The 21,864-nt window shown below is 40.2% G+C and overlaps 1 protein-coding gene across 1 annotated transcript in view; it reads right to left on the reverse strand.

The window, feature by feature from the left end:
* PRKCZ (protein kinase C zeta) overlaps window positions 1–21,864 on the reverse strand; it is a 508,310-nt gene that overhangs the window by 53,980 nt on the left and 432,466 nt on the right. The window contains exons 15-17 of the mRNA XM_053690355.1: window positions 11,385–11,504; window positions 9,711–9,790; window positions 3,753–3,842 (exon numbers count right to left, since the gene is read on the reverse strand). Of these exons, the coding sequence (XP_053546330.1) occupies window positions 3,753–3,842; window positions 9,711–9,790; window positions 11,385–11,504 (290 nt within the window). The remainder of the gene's footprint in view (window positions 1–3,752; window positions 3,843–9,710; window positions 9,791–11,384; window positions 11,505–21,864) is intronic.

Genomic DNA, 21,864 nt, shown 5'->3' on the forward strand with positions numbered 1-21,864 from the left:
GCAACAGCTCAGATTCGGAAGGTGCCATGAGGACGGAGAATTCACAAAGACATGTGGAGGTGGGCATTACAACCAGGTCAAAAAACTTGAGAGGCATCGGACACACATCCGGAGAGGGGGTGGTACGAGGAAGACCACCAAGAGCCCGCCGCAGGATGCTGTAAATGACATAGTCATCAATTTGAGCTCACACCAACTAACCTCAGCTGAGGCGAAAATACTTAACAAAGGTTTGTCTTTCATCCCCACCACTTTGTATAAACCATTTGATTTGTATATCGATATATTAAAATTTGAGCGAAATCTTAGATTGAAGGAACACTTCACATTACAGGGAGACACCGATATAGAGCTTGGTGATATTAAGAAAATGAAACCTAGGAGCACATATGACTGCTCTAGTACGAATTCTAGCATCAAGACATATACCAGATTACTATTGGAAGATACTGATTCAATGTGCAAAAAAGCAAAAGCAGATTGCAGGAACAATTTGTCCAAGGAAGAGAGGCAGGTGCTTGACAATCTAAGCAATAATAAGGAGTTGATATTCAGGGAAGCGGACAAGGGAGGAGCGCTGGTAATAATGGACTATACATATTATCAACAAGAAGTCCTTTCACAGCTTGGGGATGTATCGACCTATAAAACATTAACTTGTAACCCCACAAGTATGTTTAAACAACATATTGATACAGTATTGGATCGAGCGTTTGAGAATGGCTGGATCAATAAACAAGAAAGGGGTTTTATGAAAGTGCAACACCCTCGGGTACCAGCATTCTATACATTACCCAAGGTCCATAAAAATCCTACCAGCCCCCCAGGAAGACCTATTGTATCTTCTATTGGGTCACTGCTGCAACCTATAGCCATATTCCTCGATAGCATATTGCAACCAATGGTAAGCAATATGCCCTCATTTTTATTGGACTCAATTAGTCTAATCAATGAATTAAGAGGATTTCCAAAAATCAAGGAACCAATTATTCTAGTTACATTAGACGTGGTGAGCCTCTACACTGCTATCCCCCATGGACAGGGGATTGCAGCAACCCAGAAACAATTAAATCGATATCCATATGTGGGGCCACCTATTGATCTACTGCTAGAATTACTAGAACTTTGCCTATACAGGAATTACTTTAAATTTGAAAAATCATTTTATCTACAACTAAAAGGCACTGCGATGGGGTCGAATATGGCCCCATCATACGCCAACCTGTTTATGGCGGAATTCGAAGAACATGGCACAGAACTCTTCAAACATCGACAAGTCAGATACTTTAAAAGGTATATAGATGACCTATTCATTCTATGGTCTGGCACAGAGCAAGAACTGGATGTTTGGTTTGAGATGTTGAATTCAGCTTCATTGGACCTACAATTCAAAATGACAAAGAGCCTTACATCAGTGGACTTCTTAGATTTAAGAATTTATCTTGAAGCAGGGGTTTTATGCACCACACTCTTCAAAAAGACCACTGACAGAAATTCCTTATTGGAAGCTACAAGTTGTCATCCACCATCTCTCAAGAATGCACTACCTATCTCGCAATTTAAGAGGGTCATTCGTAACAACAGCAATCAAGAAAATGCACAACAACAACTTAAGGAGATGAAATCAAGATTCCTGAATAGAGGTTATCAAGAAAAGAAGATTGATAAACATCTGGAACGATTCACCTCCATGTCTCAAGATGAGGCTTTACAGAAAAGTGGCACTCGGAAACAAAACAGAAGAATGACGCTTTCTACTGAGTACACTGCTGATAAATATAATATGCATCAGCTAGTGAAAAAGAACTGGAACATCATAGAGAGCGATAAAAAATTACCTTTCAAAGGGACTTTACACCCACAAGTGGGATATAGAAGAGCAAGATCGCTACGGGACATTCTGGTAAAGATGGACCCGGTTCACAATTACACAAAAAAGAACTGGCTACAGACTTCTAAGCCTGGTTGTTACAAGTGCTTGGGTTGCACTACGTGCAATGGTCTAACCAATGCAAAATTCTTCTCCCACCCTACAACCAATCAGAGATATACAATCCGACATAGGGTAACCTGCACGACCACACATATTGTGTATTTGTTACATTGTCCGTGCGGGTTATTCTATGTCGGAAAAACTATTGACGACCTCCGCACCCGTATGGCTAATCACCGCACGGCAATCCGATTGGCAATTAAAAACCATGATTCGGAACAACCAGTTGCGCGACATTTTGCGCTGAGGGGTCATACGGTAGCGGACCTGAGATATGTGATCATCGATCACATACCACCACTCACGAGGGGTGGAGATCGAGATAGGATGTTGCTGCAGTGCGAATCGAGATGGATTTTTAATTTAGGTACTATCGTACCTGGTGGGCTTAATACCCACCTAGACTGGCACTGTTTTTTATAATTTATAACACATTGGCCCCTAATTCATTAGAAAGGTTATTGTAGATCAAACTATAGAATAAGTAGGCATCAGGGTCTTTAGATTGCTATATCACTGTATAGTTTGCTTAGGAAATATATAGTGCCCATTATGATTTAAGTTCTCTTAGTATGCGTAGCCAAAAACCTAAATTCAAGAAAGATAGTTAGTATCGATTCTCAGGCAAGTAAATGCAATAAAATGATACAACCATTATATTACCGCAGGTATAATTAGCATAATGTGCTTTAAGATCGTAGTTTAAACACTAGGCTAGCAGGTAAACTATAATTCTTTTGAGCTTACTTTAGACTAAATATGAGGCTGCATTGTTTTTCACTCATTCCATGTTCTTGTTTTTAACCACAGTGTTATGTGTATATATTTTTTAAGCATGACGCTGGGTCCGGTTGTCATGCCGACGCTCTGGGCATGCGCAGTGGTGCGGGCAGAACGCCGGTCGACTTCCGATACAGCGATATGCACAGTCGGTGGAGGGTATTTAAGGTAAGATTTAGTGTGTATTATGTAAGGTCTGAGGACGGGGTTGGAATCCCCGAAACGTTACCTGTACAAATAAAAAGCATTGTTTTGCTATATCAATGATAGACCCAGTGAGTGCTCTTTTTTGTCGCTATTACTGAATGTTGTTTGGATGCACCCTGGGCGGATGTAACATAAAGTGAGTGCAGAGTTCACCAGAGACTGCTATATATATATATATATATATATATATATATATATATATATACACACATATATACATGTGACGGGATATTCAGGGATTCCTGACAGATATCAGTGTTATAATGTAACCTATGCAAATTGTGAAAAAAAAGTGGTTTGGAAATAGCAAAGTGCTACTTGTACTTATTGCCCTATAACTTGCAAAAAAAGCAAAGAACATGTAAACATTGGGTATTTCTAAACGCAGGACAAAATTTAGAAACTATTTAGCGCGCGTGTTATTTGGTGGTTGTAGATGTGTGACAGATTTTGGGGGTCAAAGATAGAAAAAGTGTTTTTTTCCATAATATTTTATAAAAAAAAAATATAATAAATTAGATATGATAAAATAATGGTATCATTAGAAAGTCCATTTGCTGGCGAGAAAAATGGTATATAATGTGTGGGTACAGTAAATAAATAAGAGGAAAATTACAGCTAAACACAAACACGGCAAAAATGTAAAAATAGCCCTGGTCCCAAACGGTAAGAAAATTGAAAAGTGCTGTGGTCACTAAGGGGTTAATATACATGTTGGGTGTAACAAACTACATCTATAATAAAAAAAATGAAATGATATTTTCGGTCTTACCATATCCCAGTCTATGCTGCGGAAAAACGTGTGTGACTTAATATCAGGAAATCCAGTTTGAGGCTGGCACCCAAGTCTGTCTTTAGGATCCTGCAGAAATAAAAACACTGTGTTAGTTTATTCTAATAACAGAATCCATCTCAGAAAAAAACATTATTGTTGTGAATGAATCTTAAGTCCTAGTACCTTTAGCAAGTTTTTAACACATATTTAGGTATTCAAATTCTTAAAACAGGTTGTAAGTATGTTCCAACATTTGTGTATCCCTTCCCATGCATACATGCTTTATAGATGGGATGATCTATCTGTCTGTCAGTCAGTATGTCTGTCTATATATCTACCTGTCTTTTTTCTGTCTCTCTCATTAGATATACAATATATATACAGAATTATTAGGCAAGTTGTATTTTTGAGGATTAATTTTATTATTGAACAACAACCATGTTCTCAATGAACCCAAAAAACTCATTAATATCAAAGCTGAATAGTTTTGGAAGTAGTTTTTAGTTTATTTTTAGTTATAGCTATTTTAGGGGGATATCTGTGTGTGCAGGTGACTATTACTGTGCATAATTATTAGGCAACTTAACAAAAAACAAATATATACCCATTTCAATTATTTATTTTTACCAGTGAAACCAATATAACATCTCAACATTCACAAATATACATTTCTGACATTCAAAAACAAAACAAAAACAAATCAGTGACCAATATAGCCACCTTTCTTTGCAAGGACACTCAAAAGCCTGCCATCCATGGATTCTGTCAGTGTTTTGATCTGTTCACCATCAACATTGCGTGCAGCAGCAACCACAGCCTCCCAGACACTGTTCAGAGAGGTGTACTGTTTTCCCTCCTTGTAAATCTCACATTTGATGATGGACCACAGGTTCTCAATGGGGTTCAGATCAGGTGAACAAGGAGGCCATGTCATTAGATTTTCTTCTTTTATACCCTTTCTTGCCAGTCACGCTGTGGAGTACTTGGACGCGTGTGATGGAGCATTGTCTTGCATGAAAAACAGAATTTATGTTTACCTGATAAATTACTTTCTCCAACGGTGTGTCCGGTCCACGGCGTCATCCTTACTTGTGGGATATTCTCTTCCCCAACAGGAAATGGCAAAGAGCCCAGCAAAGCTGGTCACATGATCCCTCCTAGGCTCCGCCTACCCCAGTCATTCGACCGACGTTAAGGAGGAATATTTGCATAGGAGAAACCATATGATACAGTGGTGACTGTAGTTAAAGAAAATAAATTATCAGACCTGATTAAAAAACCAGGGCGGGCCGTGGACCGGACACACCGTTGGAGAAAGTAATTTATCAGGTAAACATAAATTCTGTTTTCTCCAACATAGGTGTGTCCGGTCCACGGCGTCATCCTTACTTGTGGGAACCAATACCAAAGCTTTAGGACACGGATGAAGGGAGGGAGCAAATCAGGTCACCTAAATGGAAGGCACCACGGCTTGCAAAACCTTTCTCCCAAAAATAGCCTCAGAAGAAGCAAAAGTATCAAACTTGTAAAATTTGGTAAAAGTGTGCAGTGAAGACCAAGTCGCTGCCCTACATATCTGATCAACAGAAGCCTCGTTCTTGAAGGCCCATGTGGAAGCCACAGCCCTAGTGGAATGAGCTGTGATTCTTTCAGGAGGCTGCCGTCCGGCAGTCTCGTAAGCCAATCTGATGATGCTTTTAATCCAAAAAGAGAGAGAGGTAGAAGTTGCTTTTTGACCTCTCCTTTTACCGGAATAAACAACAAACAAGGAAGATGTTTGTCTAAAATCCTTTGTAGCATCTAAATAGAATTTTAGAGCGCGAACAACATCCAAATTGTGCAACAAACGTTCCTTCTTCGAAACTGGTTTCGGACACAGAGAAGGAACGACTATCTCCTGGTTAATGTTTTTGTTAGAAACAACTTTTGGAAGAAAACCAGGTTTAGTACGTAAAACCACCTTATCTGCATGGAACACCAGATAAGTAGGAGAACACTGCAGAGCAGATAATTCTGAAACTCTTCTAGCAGAAGAAATTGCAACCAAAAACAAAACTTTCCAAGATAATAACTTAATATCAACGGAATGTAAGGGTTCAAACGGAACCCCCTGAAGAACTGAAAGAACTAAGTTGAGACTCCAAGGAGGAGTCAAAGGTTTGTAAACAGGCTTGATTCTAACCAGAGCCTGAACAAAGGCTTGAACATCTGGCACAGCTGCCAGCTTTTTGTGAAGTAACACAGACAAGGCAGAAATCTGTCCCTTCAAGGAACTTGCAGATAATCCTTTTTCCAATCCTTCTTGAAGGAAGGATAGAATCTTAGGAATCTTAACCTTGTCCCAAGGGAATCCTTTAGATTCACACCAACAGATATATTTTTTCCAAATTTTGTGGTAAATTTTTCTAGTTACAGGCTTTCTGGCCTGAACAAGAGTATCAATAACAGAATCTGAGAACCCTCGCTTTGATAAGATCAAGCGTTCAATCTCCAAGCAGTCAGCTGGAGTGAGACCAGATTCGGATGTTCGAACGGACCTTGAACAAGAAGGTCTCGTCTCAAAGGTAGCTTCCATGGTGGAGCCGATGACATATTCACCAGATCTGCATACCAAGTCCTGCGTGGCCACGCAGGAGCTATCAAGATCACAGACGCCCTCTCCTGATTGATCCTGGCTACCAGCCTGGGGATGAGAGGAAACGGCGGGAATACATAAGCTAGTTTGAAGGTCCAAGGTGCTACTAGTGCATCTACTAGAGTCGCCTTGGGATCCCTGGATCTGGACCCGTAGCAAGGAACTTTGAAGTTCTGACGAGAGGCCATCAGATCCATGTCTGGAATGCCCCACAGTTGAGTGATTTGGGCAAAGATTTCCGGATGGAGTTCCCACTCCCCCGGATGCAATGTCTGACGACTCAGAAAATCCGCTTCCCAATTTTCCACTCCTGGGATGTGGATTGCAGACAGGTGGCAGGAGTGAGTCTCCGCCCATTGAATGATTTTGGTCACTTCTTCCATCGCCAGGGAACTCCTTGTTCCCCCCTGATGGTTGATGTACGCAACAGTCGTCATGTTGTCTGATTGAAACCGTATGAACTTGGCCCTCGCTAGCTGAGGCCAAGCCTTGAGAGCATTGAATATCGCTCTCAGTTCCAGAATATTTATCGGTAGAAGAGATTCTTCCCGAGACCAAAGACCCTGAGCTTTCAGGGATCCCCAGACCGCGCCCCAGCCCATCAGACTGGCGTCGGTCGTGACAATGACCCACTCTGGTCTGCGGAAGGTCATCCCTTGTGACAGGTTGTCCAGGGACAGCCACCAACGGAGTGAGTCTCTGGTCCTCTGATTTACTTGTATCTGCGGAGACAAGTCTGTATAGTCCCCATTCCACTGACTGAGCATGCACAGTTGTAATGGTCTTAGATGAATGCGCGCAAAAGGAACTATGTCCATTGCCGCTACCATCAAACCTATCACTTCCATGCACTGCGCTATGGAAGGAAGAGGAACGGAATGAAGTATCCGACAAGAGTTTAGAAGTTTTGTTTTTCTGGCCTCTGTCAGAAAAATCCTCATTTCTAAGGAGTCTATTATTGTTCCCAAGAAGGGAACCCTTGTCGACGGAGATAGAGAACTCTTTTCCACGTTCACTTTCCATCCGTGAGATCTGAGAAAGGCCAGGACAATGTCCGTGTGAGCCTTTGCTTGAGGAAGGGACGACGCTTGAATCAGAATGTCGTCCAAGTAAGGTACTACAGCAATGCCCCTTGGTCTTAGCACCGCTAGAAGGGACCCTAGTACCTTTGTGAAAATCCTTGGAGCAGTGGCTAATCCGAAAGGAAGCGCCACGAACTGGTAATGCTTGTCCAGGAATGCGAACCTTAGGAACCGATGATGTTCCTTGTGGATAGGAATATGTAGATACGCATCCTTTAAATCCACCGTGGTCATGAATTGACCTTCCTGGATGGAAGGAAGAATTGTTCGAATGGTTTCCATTTTGAACGATGGAACCTTGAGAAACTTGTTTAAGATCTTGAGATCTAAGATTGGTCTGAACGTTCCCTCTTTTTTGGGAACTATGAACAGATTGGAGTAGAACCCCATCCCTTGTTCTCCTAATGGAACAGGATGAATCACTCCCATTTTTAACAGGTCTTCTACACAATGTAAGAATGCCTGTCTTTTTATGTGGTCTGAAGACAACTGAGACCTGTGGAACCTCCCCCTTGGGGGAAGCCCCTTGAATTCCCTGTCCATAATCTCCTCATAAGGAGGAGAATCACTATCGACCGCCTTTACTAGCTCATCGAACCAGAAACACGCGGCTGTAGTGACAGGGACAATGCATGAAATTGGTTGTAGAAGGTAACCCTGCTGAACAAACATCCTTTTTAAGTAAACCTTCTAATTTTTTATCCATAGGATCTTTGAAAGCACAACTATCTTCTATGGGTATAGTGGTGCGTTTGTTTAAAGTGGAAACCGCTCCCTCGACCTTGGGGACTGTCTGCCATAAGTCCTTTCTGGGGTCGACCACTGTACAACGGCAAAGAGAATGACTGGGGTAGGCGGAGCCTAGGAGGGATCATGTGACCAGCTTTGCTGGGCTCTTTGCCATTTCCTGTTGGGGAAGAGAATATCCCACAAGTAAGGATGACGCCGTGGACCGGACACACCTATGTTGGAGAAATCATGTTTTTCTTGAAGGATGCAGACTTCTTCCTGTACCACTGCTTGAAGAAGGTGTCTTCCAGAAACTGGCAGTAGGACTGGGAGTTGAGCTTGACTCCATCCTCAACCCGAAAAGGCCCCACAAGCTCATCTTTGATGATACCAGCCCAAACCAGTACTCCACCTCCACCTTGCTGGCGTCTGAGTCGGACTGGAGCTCTCTGCCCTTTACCAATCCAGCCACGGGCCCATCCATCTGGCCCATCAAGACTCACTCTCATTTCATCAGTCCATAAAACCTTAGAAAAATCAGTCTTGAGATATTTCTTGGCCCAGTCTTGACGTTTCAGCTTGTGTGTCTTGTTCAGTGGTGGTCGTCTTTCAGCCTTTCTTACCTTGGCCATGTCTCTGAGTATTGCACACCTTGTGCTTTTGGGCACTCCAGTGATGTTGCAGCTCTGAAATATGGCCAAACTGGTGGCAAGTGGCATCTTGGCAGCTGCACGCTTGACTTTTCTCAGTTCATGGGCAGTTATTTTGCGCCTTGGTTTTTCCACACGCTTCTTGCAACCCTGTTGACTATTTTGAATGAAACGCTTGATTGTTCGATGATCACGCTTCAGAAGCTTTGCAATTTTAAGAGTGCTGCATCCCTCTGCAAGATATCTCACTATTTTTGACTTTTCTGAGCCTGTCAAGTCCTTCTTTTGACCCATTTTGCCAAAGGAAAGGAAGTTGCCTAATAATTATGCACACCTGATATAGGGTGTTGATGTCATTAGACCGCCCCCCTTCTCATTACAGAGATGCACATCACCTAATATGCTTAATTGGTAGTAGGCTTTCAAGCCTATACAGCTTGGAGTAAGACAACATGCATAAAGAGGATGATGTGGTCAAAATACTCATTTGCCTAATAATTCTGCACTCCCTGTATATCTTTATCTATCTATCTATCTATCTATCTATCTATCTATCTATCTATATGTTTTGTCTTCCTGTATGTCTATCTATCTTGTATATCAATCTGTCTTTATCTCTCTATATCTATCTATCTATCTCTTTCTGTCTGTCTCTCTTTATCTATCTGTCTCTATCGATTTCTATCTCTATCTATCGCTATCTGTCTGTCTGTCTATCTACATGTCTCTATCTATCATCTATGTATCTATCACAACTAAAATGAACAGTAAGAAAGCAACCATACAATAATAGCAACTGAAACCACTCCAACAATAAAGCAAAACCCACTAAATGACAGTAAATACCAGCACTACTTACTTTATTTAAAAATCCTTTCAAAACATGAGAGGCTTTTACTGAGAGGAACCTTGGAATCCGAATTGGCTTTTCAAGAATAACTGAATATATGAAATAAAAACAAAAAGAAAGAAGATATTATAGTCATCACTTACCCATTGATCTTTATAGTTTGTAATATTCTTGATATCCTGATTTATAATGATTCAAACTTACACACAAAAGGTTTAAGATTTGTTGGACATTGCTGAAGAGCAGAACCTGATCCCTCACTAGCATTCGGTTTCATTATGAAGCATGTTTATTTACTCTGAAATTCTTAAAATCCTTTTTGTGTGTTTTACAGCAGTGTAGACTTCCTTGTTGGCAGGATTGCTCTAAGCTAGGGGGCAGCACCCTTGGACCGCCAGATGTCTTGGAACTACCCCATGAGACACTCTTTAGGCTGTCTGAGCATCATGGGAAATGTAGTTCCAAAACATCTGCGGGCCCAAGGCTGCTGACCCCTGCTCTAAGCTACCAAATTATTTCTGCGCATTGTTGTAAAGCAATAAATGCAATTTTTCTGCCATGCACTTAATACATAAACCAGAACACATGTTAAATAATGATAGCATTAAAGTATATATATATATATATATATATATATATATATATATATATATACACATATACATATAAACACACACTATATTAACAGCATTGCAATTGATCTCCATACAAAAATATAAATGTCATTTTGTGAACACAATTTGCATTGTTTTGCAGTTAAGAAACACACCATTAGAAAAAAAATGTTGAGTATTGTTTATCTTATCTCATTTAAAATGGTTAATTGAAGGTCAGATATAAACAAGACAGCACTGTGTAGCACTATGTGTAATGTAGAAGATGCTACCAACTCTTTAGGGGCAGTGAGATAAAAAAAAAAATGAAATTACACATGGGCGTCAGAAGCCCGGGTGAGGCCCCCTCAGTCAACTGTTTGTTTTGTATTTTATATTGTGATCATACTGTTACTTTATTTAGTATTTGGTTTTTCATAATGATGGGATTGAGCCGGTCTGGGTACTAGTTGATTTGCTAGAGGCCATTTTGAACACCCATTGGGCTCTCCCTACACACTCCTTATCCCCAGCGGACTTCAGTCACTGAAATATCGTACAACGGTCAAGCGCAGGAATGTGAGAACATTCAACAGCGACTATAAGTGAGTAGTTTGAATATATATAGTATGCGTTTTTACATTCCCTTGTATGCAGCATTTATTACATGTTTGACAGTCCATTTATCTGCACGTTTTCGGATCCATGTGTTTAACCTTTACTACATAAATTGTTTAATATGGCCGATACTCTGACCAGGCTTGTTTTTTGATAGTTGATTGACAGGCAGTAATAGACCACATGACTGTGTAGCGGGCCCTATAAAGTGATCTAGAGGACAGCTGGGTTTGTGAGCTTACATGCTAAGAGGATACAAGAGGAGAGGAACTGGGTAAGAAAACGTTAGCGTAGACCGTAATTATCCCTGAACACTAGAGTTGTTAGGAAGAACGTTACAAAGCTGAAATAGAGTGTTATGGAGAGGCTGGGGCATCAGAAGACGGCTGTGTGCATCTACTGGTACTTACCCACAACTGCTATAAACACTCTAGTACCCGGACTAGAGATAAATCTGTTAGGTAGTACGCACCTTGGAAGAGATAATCTTCAGTATTCATATCGGGATTGTCAGTGATGATATCAAACGGAGACCTTCCTGCCATCATTTCAAACATTAACACACCAAGAGCCCACCAATCCACACTGAACCCTGGTGAAGAATATAAAAGACAACATTAAAAAAACACACAGGCGTGCACTTCTAATACAACTGTACAAAACATGGCTGGAGGTCACGTGCACTTCTAATACAACTGTACAAAACATAGCTGGAGGTCACGTGCACTTCTAATACAACTGTACAAAACATAGCTGGAGGTCACGTGCACTTCTAATACAACTGTACAAAACATAGCTGGAGGTCACGTGCACTTCTAACACAACTGTACAAAACATGGCTGGAGGTCACGTGCACTTCTAATACAACTGTACAAAACATGGCTGAAGGTCACGTGCACTTCTAATACAACTGTACAAAACATAGCTGGAGGTCACGTGCACTTCTAATACAACTGTACAAAACATAGCTGGAGGTCACGTGCACTTCTAATACAAATGTACAAAACATGGCTGGAGGTCACGTGCACTTCTAATACAACTGTACAAAACATGGCTGGAGGTCACGTGCACTTCTAATACAACTGTACAAAACATGGCTGGAGGTCACATGCACTTCTAATACAACTGTACAAAACATGGCTGAAGGTCACGTGCACTTCTAATACAACTGTACAAAACATAGCTGGAGGTCACGTCCACTTCTAATACAACTGTACAAAACATGGCTGAAGGTCACGTGCACTTCTAATACAACTGTACAAAACATAGCTGGAGGTCACGTCCACTTCTAATACAACTGTACAAAACATAGCTGGAGGTCACGTCCACTTCTAATACAACTGTACAAAACATAGCTGGAGGTCACGTCCACTTCTAATACAACTGTACAAAACATAGCTGGAGGTCACGTCCACTTCTAATACAACTGTACAAAACATGGCTGAAGGTCACGTGCACTTCTAATACAACTGTACAAAACATGGCTGAAGGTCACGTGCACTTCTAATACAACTGTACAAAACATGGCTGGAGGTCACGTGCACTTCTAATACAACTGTACAAAACATGGCTGGAGGTCACGTGCACTTCTAATACAATTGTACAAAACATGGCTGGAGGTCACATGCACTTGCTTTCTGTGTATGTTCTGACAGCTGCTGAATCTGTTTCAAACTTGGGCATTTAAAGGGACATGAAGCCCAACATTTTTCTTTCATGATTTAGGTAGAACATACAATTTTAAACAACTTTCCAGTTTACTTCTATTATTAAATTTGCTTCACTCTCTTGGTATCATTTGTTGAAGGAGCAGCAATGCACTACTGGTTTCTAACTGAACACATGAGTGAGTCAATGACAATCTGTATAAATATGCGGCCACCAATCAACAGCTAGAACCTAGGTTATTTGCTGCTCCTGAGCTTACATAGATAAACCTTTCAGCAAAGGATTCCAAGAGAAGGAAGCAAATTAAATAATAGAAGTAAATTGGAAAGTTGTTTAAAATTGTATGCTCTGTCTAAATCATGAAAGTCTAATTATGACTTTACTGTCACTTTAAGTCACTTTAAATGGACAGAAAACACTAAAAACAGAATTTATGCTTACCTGATAAATTACTTTCTCCAACATAGGTGTGTCCGGTCCACGGCGTCATCCTTACTTGTGGGATATTCTCTTCCCCAACAGGAAATGGCAAAGAGCCCAGCAAAGCTGGTCACATGATCCCTCCTAGACTCCGCCTTCCCCAGTCATTCAACCGACGTAAAGGAGGAATATGCATAGGAGAAATCATATGATACCGTGGTGACTGTAGTTAGAGAAAATAATTCATCAGACCTGATTAAAAAACCAGGGCGGGCCGTGGACCGGACACACCGTTGGAGAAAGTAATTTATCAGGTAAGCATAAATTCTGTTTTCTCCAACATAGGTGTGTCCGGTCCACGGCGTCATCCTTACTTGTGGGAACCAATACCAAAGCTTTAGGACACGGATGATGGGAGGGAGCAAATCAGGTCACCTAGATGGAAGGCACCACGGCTTGCAAAACCTTTCTCCCAAAAATAGCCTCCGAAGAAGCAAAAGTATCAAATTTGTAAAATTTGGTAAAAGTGTGCAGTGAAGACCAAGTCGCTGCCTTACATATCTGATCAACAGAAGCCTCGTTCTTGAAGGCCCATGTGGAAGCCACAGCCCTAGTGGAGTGAGCTGTGATTCTTTCAGGAGGCTGCCGTCCGGCAGTCTCATAAGCCAATCGGATGATGCTTTTAAGCCAAAAAGAGAGAGAGGTAGAAGTTGCTTTTTGACCTCTCCTTTTACCAGAACAAACAACAAACAAGGAAGATGTTTGTCTGAAATCCTTTGTAGCCTCTAAATAGAATTTTAGAGCACGAACTACATCCAAATTGTGCAACAAACGTTCCTTCTTTGAAACTGGATTCGGACACAAAGAAGGCACAACTATCTCCTGGTTAATATTTTTGTTAGAAACAACTTTCGGAAGAAAACCAGGTTTAGTACGCAAAACCACCTTATCTGCATGGAACACCAGATAAGGAGGAGAACACTGCAGAGCAGATAACTCTGAAACTCTTCTAGCAGAAGAAATTGCAACCAAAAACAAAACTTTCCAAGATAATAACTTAATATCTACGGAATGTAAGGGTTCAAACGGAACCCCTTGAAGAACTGAAAGAACTAAATTGAGACTCCAAGGAGGAGTCAAAGGTTTGTAAACAGGCTTGATTCTAACCAGAGCCTGAACAAAAGCTTGAACATCTGGCACAGCCGCCAGCTTTTTGTGAAGTAAAACAGATAAAGCAGAAATGTGTCCCTTCAAAGAACTTGCAGATAATCCTTTCTCCAAACCCTCTTGTAGAAAGGATAGAATCTTAGGAATTTTAATCTTGTTCCATGGGAATCCTTTAGATTCGCACCAACAGATATATTTTTTCCATATTTTATGGTAAATTTTTCTAGTTACAGGCTTTCTAGCCTGAATAAGAGTATCAATGACAGAATCTGAGAACCCACGCTTTGATAAAATCAAGCGTTCAATCTCCAAGCAGTCAGTTGGAGTGAGGCCAGATTCGGATGTTCGAACGGACCTTGAACAAGAAGGTCCTGTCTCAAAGGTAGCTTCCATGGTGGAGCCGATGACATATTCACCAGGTCTGCATACCAAGTCCTGCGTGGCCACGCAGGAGCTATCAAGATCACCGAAGCCCTCTCCTGATTGATCCTGGCTACCAGCCTAGGAATGAGAGGAAACGGTGGGAATACATAAGCTAGGTTGAAGGTCCAGGGCGCTACTAGTGCATCTACTAGAGTCGCCTTGGGATCCCTGGATCTGGACCCGTAGCAAGGAACCTTGAAGTTCTGACGAGACGCCATCAGATCCATGTCTGGAATGCCCCATAATTGAGTTATTTGGGCAAAGATTTCCGGATGGAGTTCCCACTCCCCCGGATGAAATGTCTGACGACTCAGAAAATCCGCTTCCCAATTTTCCACTCCTGGGATGTGGATTGCAGACAAGTGGCAGGAGTGAATCTCCGCCCATCGAATTATTTTGGTCACTTCTTCCATCGCCAGGGAACTCCTTGTTCCCCCCTGATGGTTGATATATGCAACAGTCGTCATGTTGTCTGATTGAAACCTTATGAATTTGGCCTTCGCTAGTTGAGGCCAAGCCTTGAGAGCATTGAATATCGCTCTTAGTTCCAGAATGTTTATCGGGAGAAGAGATTCTTCCCGAGACCATAGACCCTGAGCTTTCAGGGGTTCCCAGACCGCGCCCCAGCCCACCAGACTGGCGTCGGTTGTGACAATCACCCACTCTGGTCTGCGGAAGCTCATCCCTAGTGACAGGTTGTCCAGGGTCAGCCACCAACGGAGTGAATCTCTGGTCCTCTGATCTACTTGGATCGTCGGAGACAAGTCTGTATAATCCCCATTCCACTGTCTGAGCATGCACAGTTGTAATGGTCTTAGATGAATTCGCGCAAAAGGAACTATGTCCATTGCCGCAACCATCAAACCTATTACTTCCATGCACTGCGCAATGGAAGGAAGAAGAACAGAATGAAGTACTTGACAAGAGCTTAGAAGTTTTGATTTTCTGGCCTCTGTCAGAAAAATCTTCATTTCTAAGGAGTCTAATATTGTTCCCAAGAAGGGAACTCTTGTTGACGGAGATAGAGAACTTTTTTCTACGTTCACTTTCCACCCGTGAGATCTGAGAAAGGCTAGGACAATGTCCGTATGAGTCTTTGCTTGTGGCAGAGACGACGCTTGAATCAGTATGTCGTCCAAGTAAGGTACTACTGCAATGCCCCTTGGTCTTAGCACCGCTAGAAGGGACCCTAGTACTTTTGTGAAAATCCTTGGAGCAGTGGCTAATCCGAATGGAAGAGCCACAAACTGGTAATGCTTGTCCAGAAAGGCGAACCTTAGGAACCGATGATGTTCCTTGTGGATAGGAATATGTAGATACGCATCCTTTAAATCCACCGTGGTCATGAATTGACCTTCCTGGATGGTAGGAAGAATTGTCCGAATGGTTTCCATTTTGAACGATGGAACCCTGAGAAATTTGTTTAGGATCTTGAGATCCAAAATTGGTCTGAATGTTCCCTCTTTTTTGGGAACTATGAACAGATTGGAGTAAAACCCCATCCCTTGTTCTCCTAATGGAACAGGATGAATCACTCCCATTTTTAACAGGTCTTCTACACAATGTAAGAATGCCTGTTTTTTTATGTGGTCTGAAGACAATTGAGACCTGTGGAACCTTCCCCTTGGGGGTAGTTCCTTGAATTCCAGGAGATAACCTTGAGAAACTATTTCTAGCGCCCAAGGATCCTGAACATCTCTTGCCCAAGCCTGAGCGAAGAGAGAGAGTCTGCCCCCCACCAGATCCGGTCCCGGATCGGGGGCCAACATCTCATGCTGTCTTAGTAGCGGTAGCAGGCTTCTTGGCCTGCTTACCCTTGTTCCAGCCTTGCATCGGTCTCCAGGCTGGCTTGGTTTGAGAAGTATTACCCTCTTGCTTAGAGGATGTAGAATTTGAGGCTGGTCCGTTTCTGCGAAAGGGACGAAAATTTGGTTTATTTTTAGCCTTAAAAGACCTATCCTGAGGAAGGGCGTGGCCCTTTCCCCCAGTGATGTCTGAAATAATCTCTTTCAAGTCAGGGCCAAACAGCGTTTTCCCCTTGAAAGGGATGTTAAGCAATTTGTTCTTGGAGGACACATCCGCTGACCAAGACCTTAGCCAAAGCGCTCTGCGCGCCACAATAGCAAAACCTGAGTTTTTCGCCGCTAATCTAGCTAATTGCAAAGTGGCGTCTAAGGTAAAAGAGTTAGTCAATTTAAGTGCGTGAACTCTGTCCATAACCTCCTCATAAGAGGGGAATACGATACCAAATGACGCCTTCAATAAGCTTTTTCAGTGGATCTGAGCTCCTCACACATGCATCTGCATGCCTTGCTTTCCGAAAACAACTGCGCATTAGTGGCGCGAAAATGAGGCTCTGCCTATGACTAGCAAAGGCCCCCAGTGAAAAAGGTGTCCAATACAGTGCCTGCCGTTTTTTTTAATACAATTCCCAAGATTAAAATAACCCTTCAAAGTTATAATCCTTTAAATATGCTTATAAAGTAATCGTTTTAGCCCAGAAAAATGTCTACCAGTCTTTAAAGCCCTTGTGAAGCCCTTTATTCTTATATTTAAACTAAGAAAATGGCTTACCGGATCCCATAGGGAAAATGACAGCTTCCAGCATTACCAAGTCTTGTTAGAAATGTGTCATACCTCAAGCGGCAAAGTCTGCCCACTGTTTCCCCCAACTGAAGTTACTTCATCTCAACAGTCCTGTGTGGAAACAGCCATCGATTTTAGTAACGGTTGCTAAAATCATCTTCCTCTTACAAACAGAAATCTTCATCTCTTTTCTGTTTCAGAGTAAATAGTACATACCAGCACTATTTTAAAATAACAAACTCTTGATTGAAGAATAAAACTACATTTAAACACCAAAAAACTCTAAGCCATCTCCGTGGAGATGTTGCCTGTGCAACGGCAAAGAGAATGACTGGGGAAGGCGGAGCCTAGGAGGGATCATGTGACCAGCTTTGCTGGGCTCTTTGCCATTTCCTGTTGGGGAAGAGAATATCCCACAAGTAAGGATGACGCCGTGGACCGGACACACCTATGTTGGAGAAATATATCCATCATACATTATTATCTATTATACATTATTATCTATTATACATTATTATCTATTATACATTATTATCTATCATACATTATTATCTATTATACATTATTATCTATCATACATTATTATCTATTATACATTATTATCTATTATACATTATTATCTATCATACATTATTATCTATTATACATTATTATCTATTATACATTATTATCTATTATACATTATTATCTATCATACGTTATTATCTATTATACATTATTATCTATTATACATTATTATCTATCATACATTATTATCTATTATACATTATTATCTATCATACATTATTATCTATCATACATTATTATCTATTATACATTATTATCTATCATACATTATTATCTATTATACATTATTATCTATTATACATTATTATCTATCATACATTATTATCTATTATACATTATTATCTATTATACATTATTATCTATCATACATTATTATCTATTATACATTATTATCTATTATACATTATTATCTATCATACATTATTATCTATTATACATTATCTATCATACATTATTATCTATCATACATTATTATCTATCATACATTATTATCTATCATACATTATTATCTATCATACATTATTATCTATTATACATTATTATCTATCATACATTATTATCTATCATACATTATTATCTATTATACATTATTATCTATCATACATTATTATCTATTATACATTATTATCTATTATACATTATCTATCATACATTATTATCTATTATACATTATTATCTATTATACATTATTATCTATCATACATTATTATCTATTATACATTATTATCTATTATACATTATCTATCATACATTATTATCTATCATACATTATTATCTATCATACATTATTATCTATCATACATTATTATCTATTCTACATTATTATCTATCATACATTATTATCTATTATACATTATACATTATTATCTATTATACATTATTATCTATCATACATTATTATCTATTATACATTATCTATCATACATTATTATCTATTATACATTATTATCTATTATACATTATCTATCATACATTATTATCTATTATACATTATTATCTATTATACATTATCTATCATACATTATTATCTATTATACATTATTATCTATCATACATTATTATCTATTATACATTATTATTGCACAAACAAGTGCAACAGGAAGTGCAACTGGTCCTTAAGGACTGACTGCTCACTGGCTGGTATAAGCTGTAGTAAGGAGATGCAAAGAGAGAATTTTGTTTTACATTAGAAAATGCAGCAGAAACATCTTGCTTCCCCTTGTTGGAATGGATTTACAACACAAAGTTTCTTCTGTAATAATCTGCTTAAAATAGACAGTAAAGTCAAAATTAAATGTTCATGATTTACAGAGCATGCAGTTTAAAACAACGTTCCAATTTACTTCTATTATCTTATTTGCTTTGTTCTTTTGGTATCCTTTGTTAAAAAAACATACCTAGGTAGGCTCAGGAGCAGCAGAGCATTACTGGAAGCTAACTGCTGATTAGTGGCTGCACATATATGCATCTTGTTATTGGCTCACCAGATGTGTTCAGCTAGCTCCCAGTAGTGTATTGCTGCTCCTTCAACAAAGGATACCAAGAGAATGAAACAAGGTTGATAATAAAAGTAAATAGAAAAGTTGTTTAAAATTGTATTCTGTACCTGAATAATGAAAGAAACATTTGTGGTTTCATGTCCCTTTAAAGCAATGGTAAATCCTAAAGTTTTTGAAAGCAGACTTTCAGTCATGAAGTATAAAAAACTTTCCGCTAGATTTAGAGTTCTGCGGCCAAAGGGGTGCGTTAGCTACACGTGCTTTTTTCCCCCCCGCACCTTTTAAATACCGTTGGTATTTAGAGTTCACAGAAGGGCTGCGTTAGGCTCCAAAAAGGGAGCGTAGAGCATATTTACCGCCACTGCAACTCTCAATACCAGCGGTGCTTACGGACGCGGCTAGCTTCAAAAACGTGCTCCTGCACGATTCCCCCATAGGAAACAATGGGGCCGTTTGAGCTGAAAAAAACCTAACACCTGCAAAAAAGCCGTGTTCAGCTCCTAACGCAGCCCCATTGTTTTCTATGGGGAAACACTTCCTACGTCTGCACCTAACACCCTAACATGTACCCCGAGTCTAAACACCCCTAACCTTACACTTATTAACCCCTAATCTGCCGACCCCGCTATCGCTGACCCCTGCATATTATTATTAACCCCTAATCTGCCGCTCCGTACACCGCCGCAACCTACATTATAGTTATGTACCCTAATCTGCTGCCCCTAACACCGCCGACCCCTATATTATATTTATTACCCCCTAATCTGCCGCCCCAACGTCGCCGCCACCTACCTACAATTATTAACCCCTAATCTGCCGACCGGACCTCACCGCTACTATAATAAAGTTATTAACCCCTAATCCGCCTCACTCTCGCCTCAATAACCCTATAATAAATAGTATTAACCCCTAATCTGCCCTCCCTAACATCGCTGACACCTAACTTCAAGTATTAACCCCTAATTTGCCGACTGGACCTCACCGCTACTCTAATAAATTTATTAACCCCTAAAGCTAAGTCTAACACTAACACCCCCCTAAGTTAAATATAATTTTTATCTAACGAAATAAATTAACTCTTATTAAATAAATTATTCCTATTTAAAGCTAAATACTTACATGTAAAATAAACCCTAATATAGCTACAATATAAATTATAATTACATTGTAGCTATTTTAGGATTTATATTTATTTTACAGGCAACTTTGTATTTATTTTAACCAGGTACAATAGCTATTAAATAGTTAATAACTATTTAATAGCTACCAAGTTAAAAAAATTACAAAATTACCTGTAAAATAAATCCTAACCTAAGTTACAATTAAACCTAACACTACACTATCAATAAATTAATTAAATAAACTACCTACAATTATCTACAATTAAACCTAACACTACACTATCAATAAATTAATTACATAAAATACCTACAAATAAATACAATTAAATAAACTAACTAAAGTACAAAAAATAAAAAAAGAACTAAGTTACAAAAAATAATTTACAAACATTATAAAAAGATTACAACAATTTTAAGCTAATTACACCTACTCTAAGCCCCCTAATAAAATAACAAAGCCCCCCAAAATAAAAAAATGCTCTACCCTATTCTAAAATAAAAATAGAAAAGCTCTTTTACCTTACCAGCCCTTAAAAGGGCCTTTTGCAGGGCATGCCCCAAAGAATACTGCTCTTTTGCCTGTAAAAAAAACCATACAATACCCCCCCCAACATTACAACCCACCACCCACATACCCCTAATCTAACCCAAACCCCCCTTAAATAAACCTAACACTAAGCCCCTGAAGATCTTCCTACCTTGTCTTCACCACGCCGGGTATCACCGATCCGTTCAGAAGAGGCTCCGAAATCTTCATCCAAGCCCAAGCGGGGGCTGAAGAGGTCCAACATGGGGCTGAAGTCTTGATCCAAACGGGCACTGAAGAGATCCATCATCCGGCTGAAGTCTTCTATCAAGCGGCATCTTCAATCTTCTTTCTTCCGGATCCATCTTCATCCCGCCGACGTGGAACATCCATCCTGGCCGACGACTTCCCGACGAATGACGGTTCCTTTAAGGGACGTCATCCAAGATGGCGTCCCTCGAATTCCGATTGGCTGATAGGATTCTATCATCCAATCGGAATTAAGGTAGGAAAATTCTGATTGGCTGATGGAATCAGCCAATCAGATTCAAGTTCAATCCAATTGGCTGATTGGATCAGCCAATCAGATTGAGCTCGCATTCTATTGGCTGATCGGAACAGCCAATAGAATGCGAGCTCAATCTGATTGGCTGATTGGATCAGCCAATCGGATTGAACTTGAATCTGATTGGCTGATTCCATCAGCCAATCAGAATTTTCATACCTTAATTCCGATTGGCTGATAGAATCCTATCAGCCAATCGGAATTCGAGGAATGCCATCTTGGATGACGTCCCTTAAAGGAACCGTCATTCGTCGGGAAGTCGTCGGCCAGGATGGATGTTCCGCGTCGGCGGGATGAAGATGGAGCCGGAAGAAAGAAGATTGAAGATGCCGCTTGATAGAAGACTTCAGCTGGATGATGGATCTCTTCAGCGCCTGCTTGGATAAAGACTTCAGCCGGATGATGGACCT

Source organism: Bombina bombina, chromosome 8 (assembly GCF_027579735.1).
Source record: "Bombina bombina isolate aBomBom1 chromosome 8, aBomBom1.pri, whole genome shotgun sequence".
Lineage (NCBI taxonomy): Eukaryota > Metazoa > Chordata > Amphibia > Anura > Bombinatoridae > Bombina > Bombina bombina.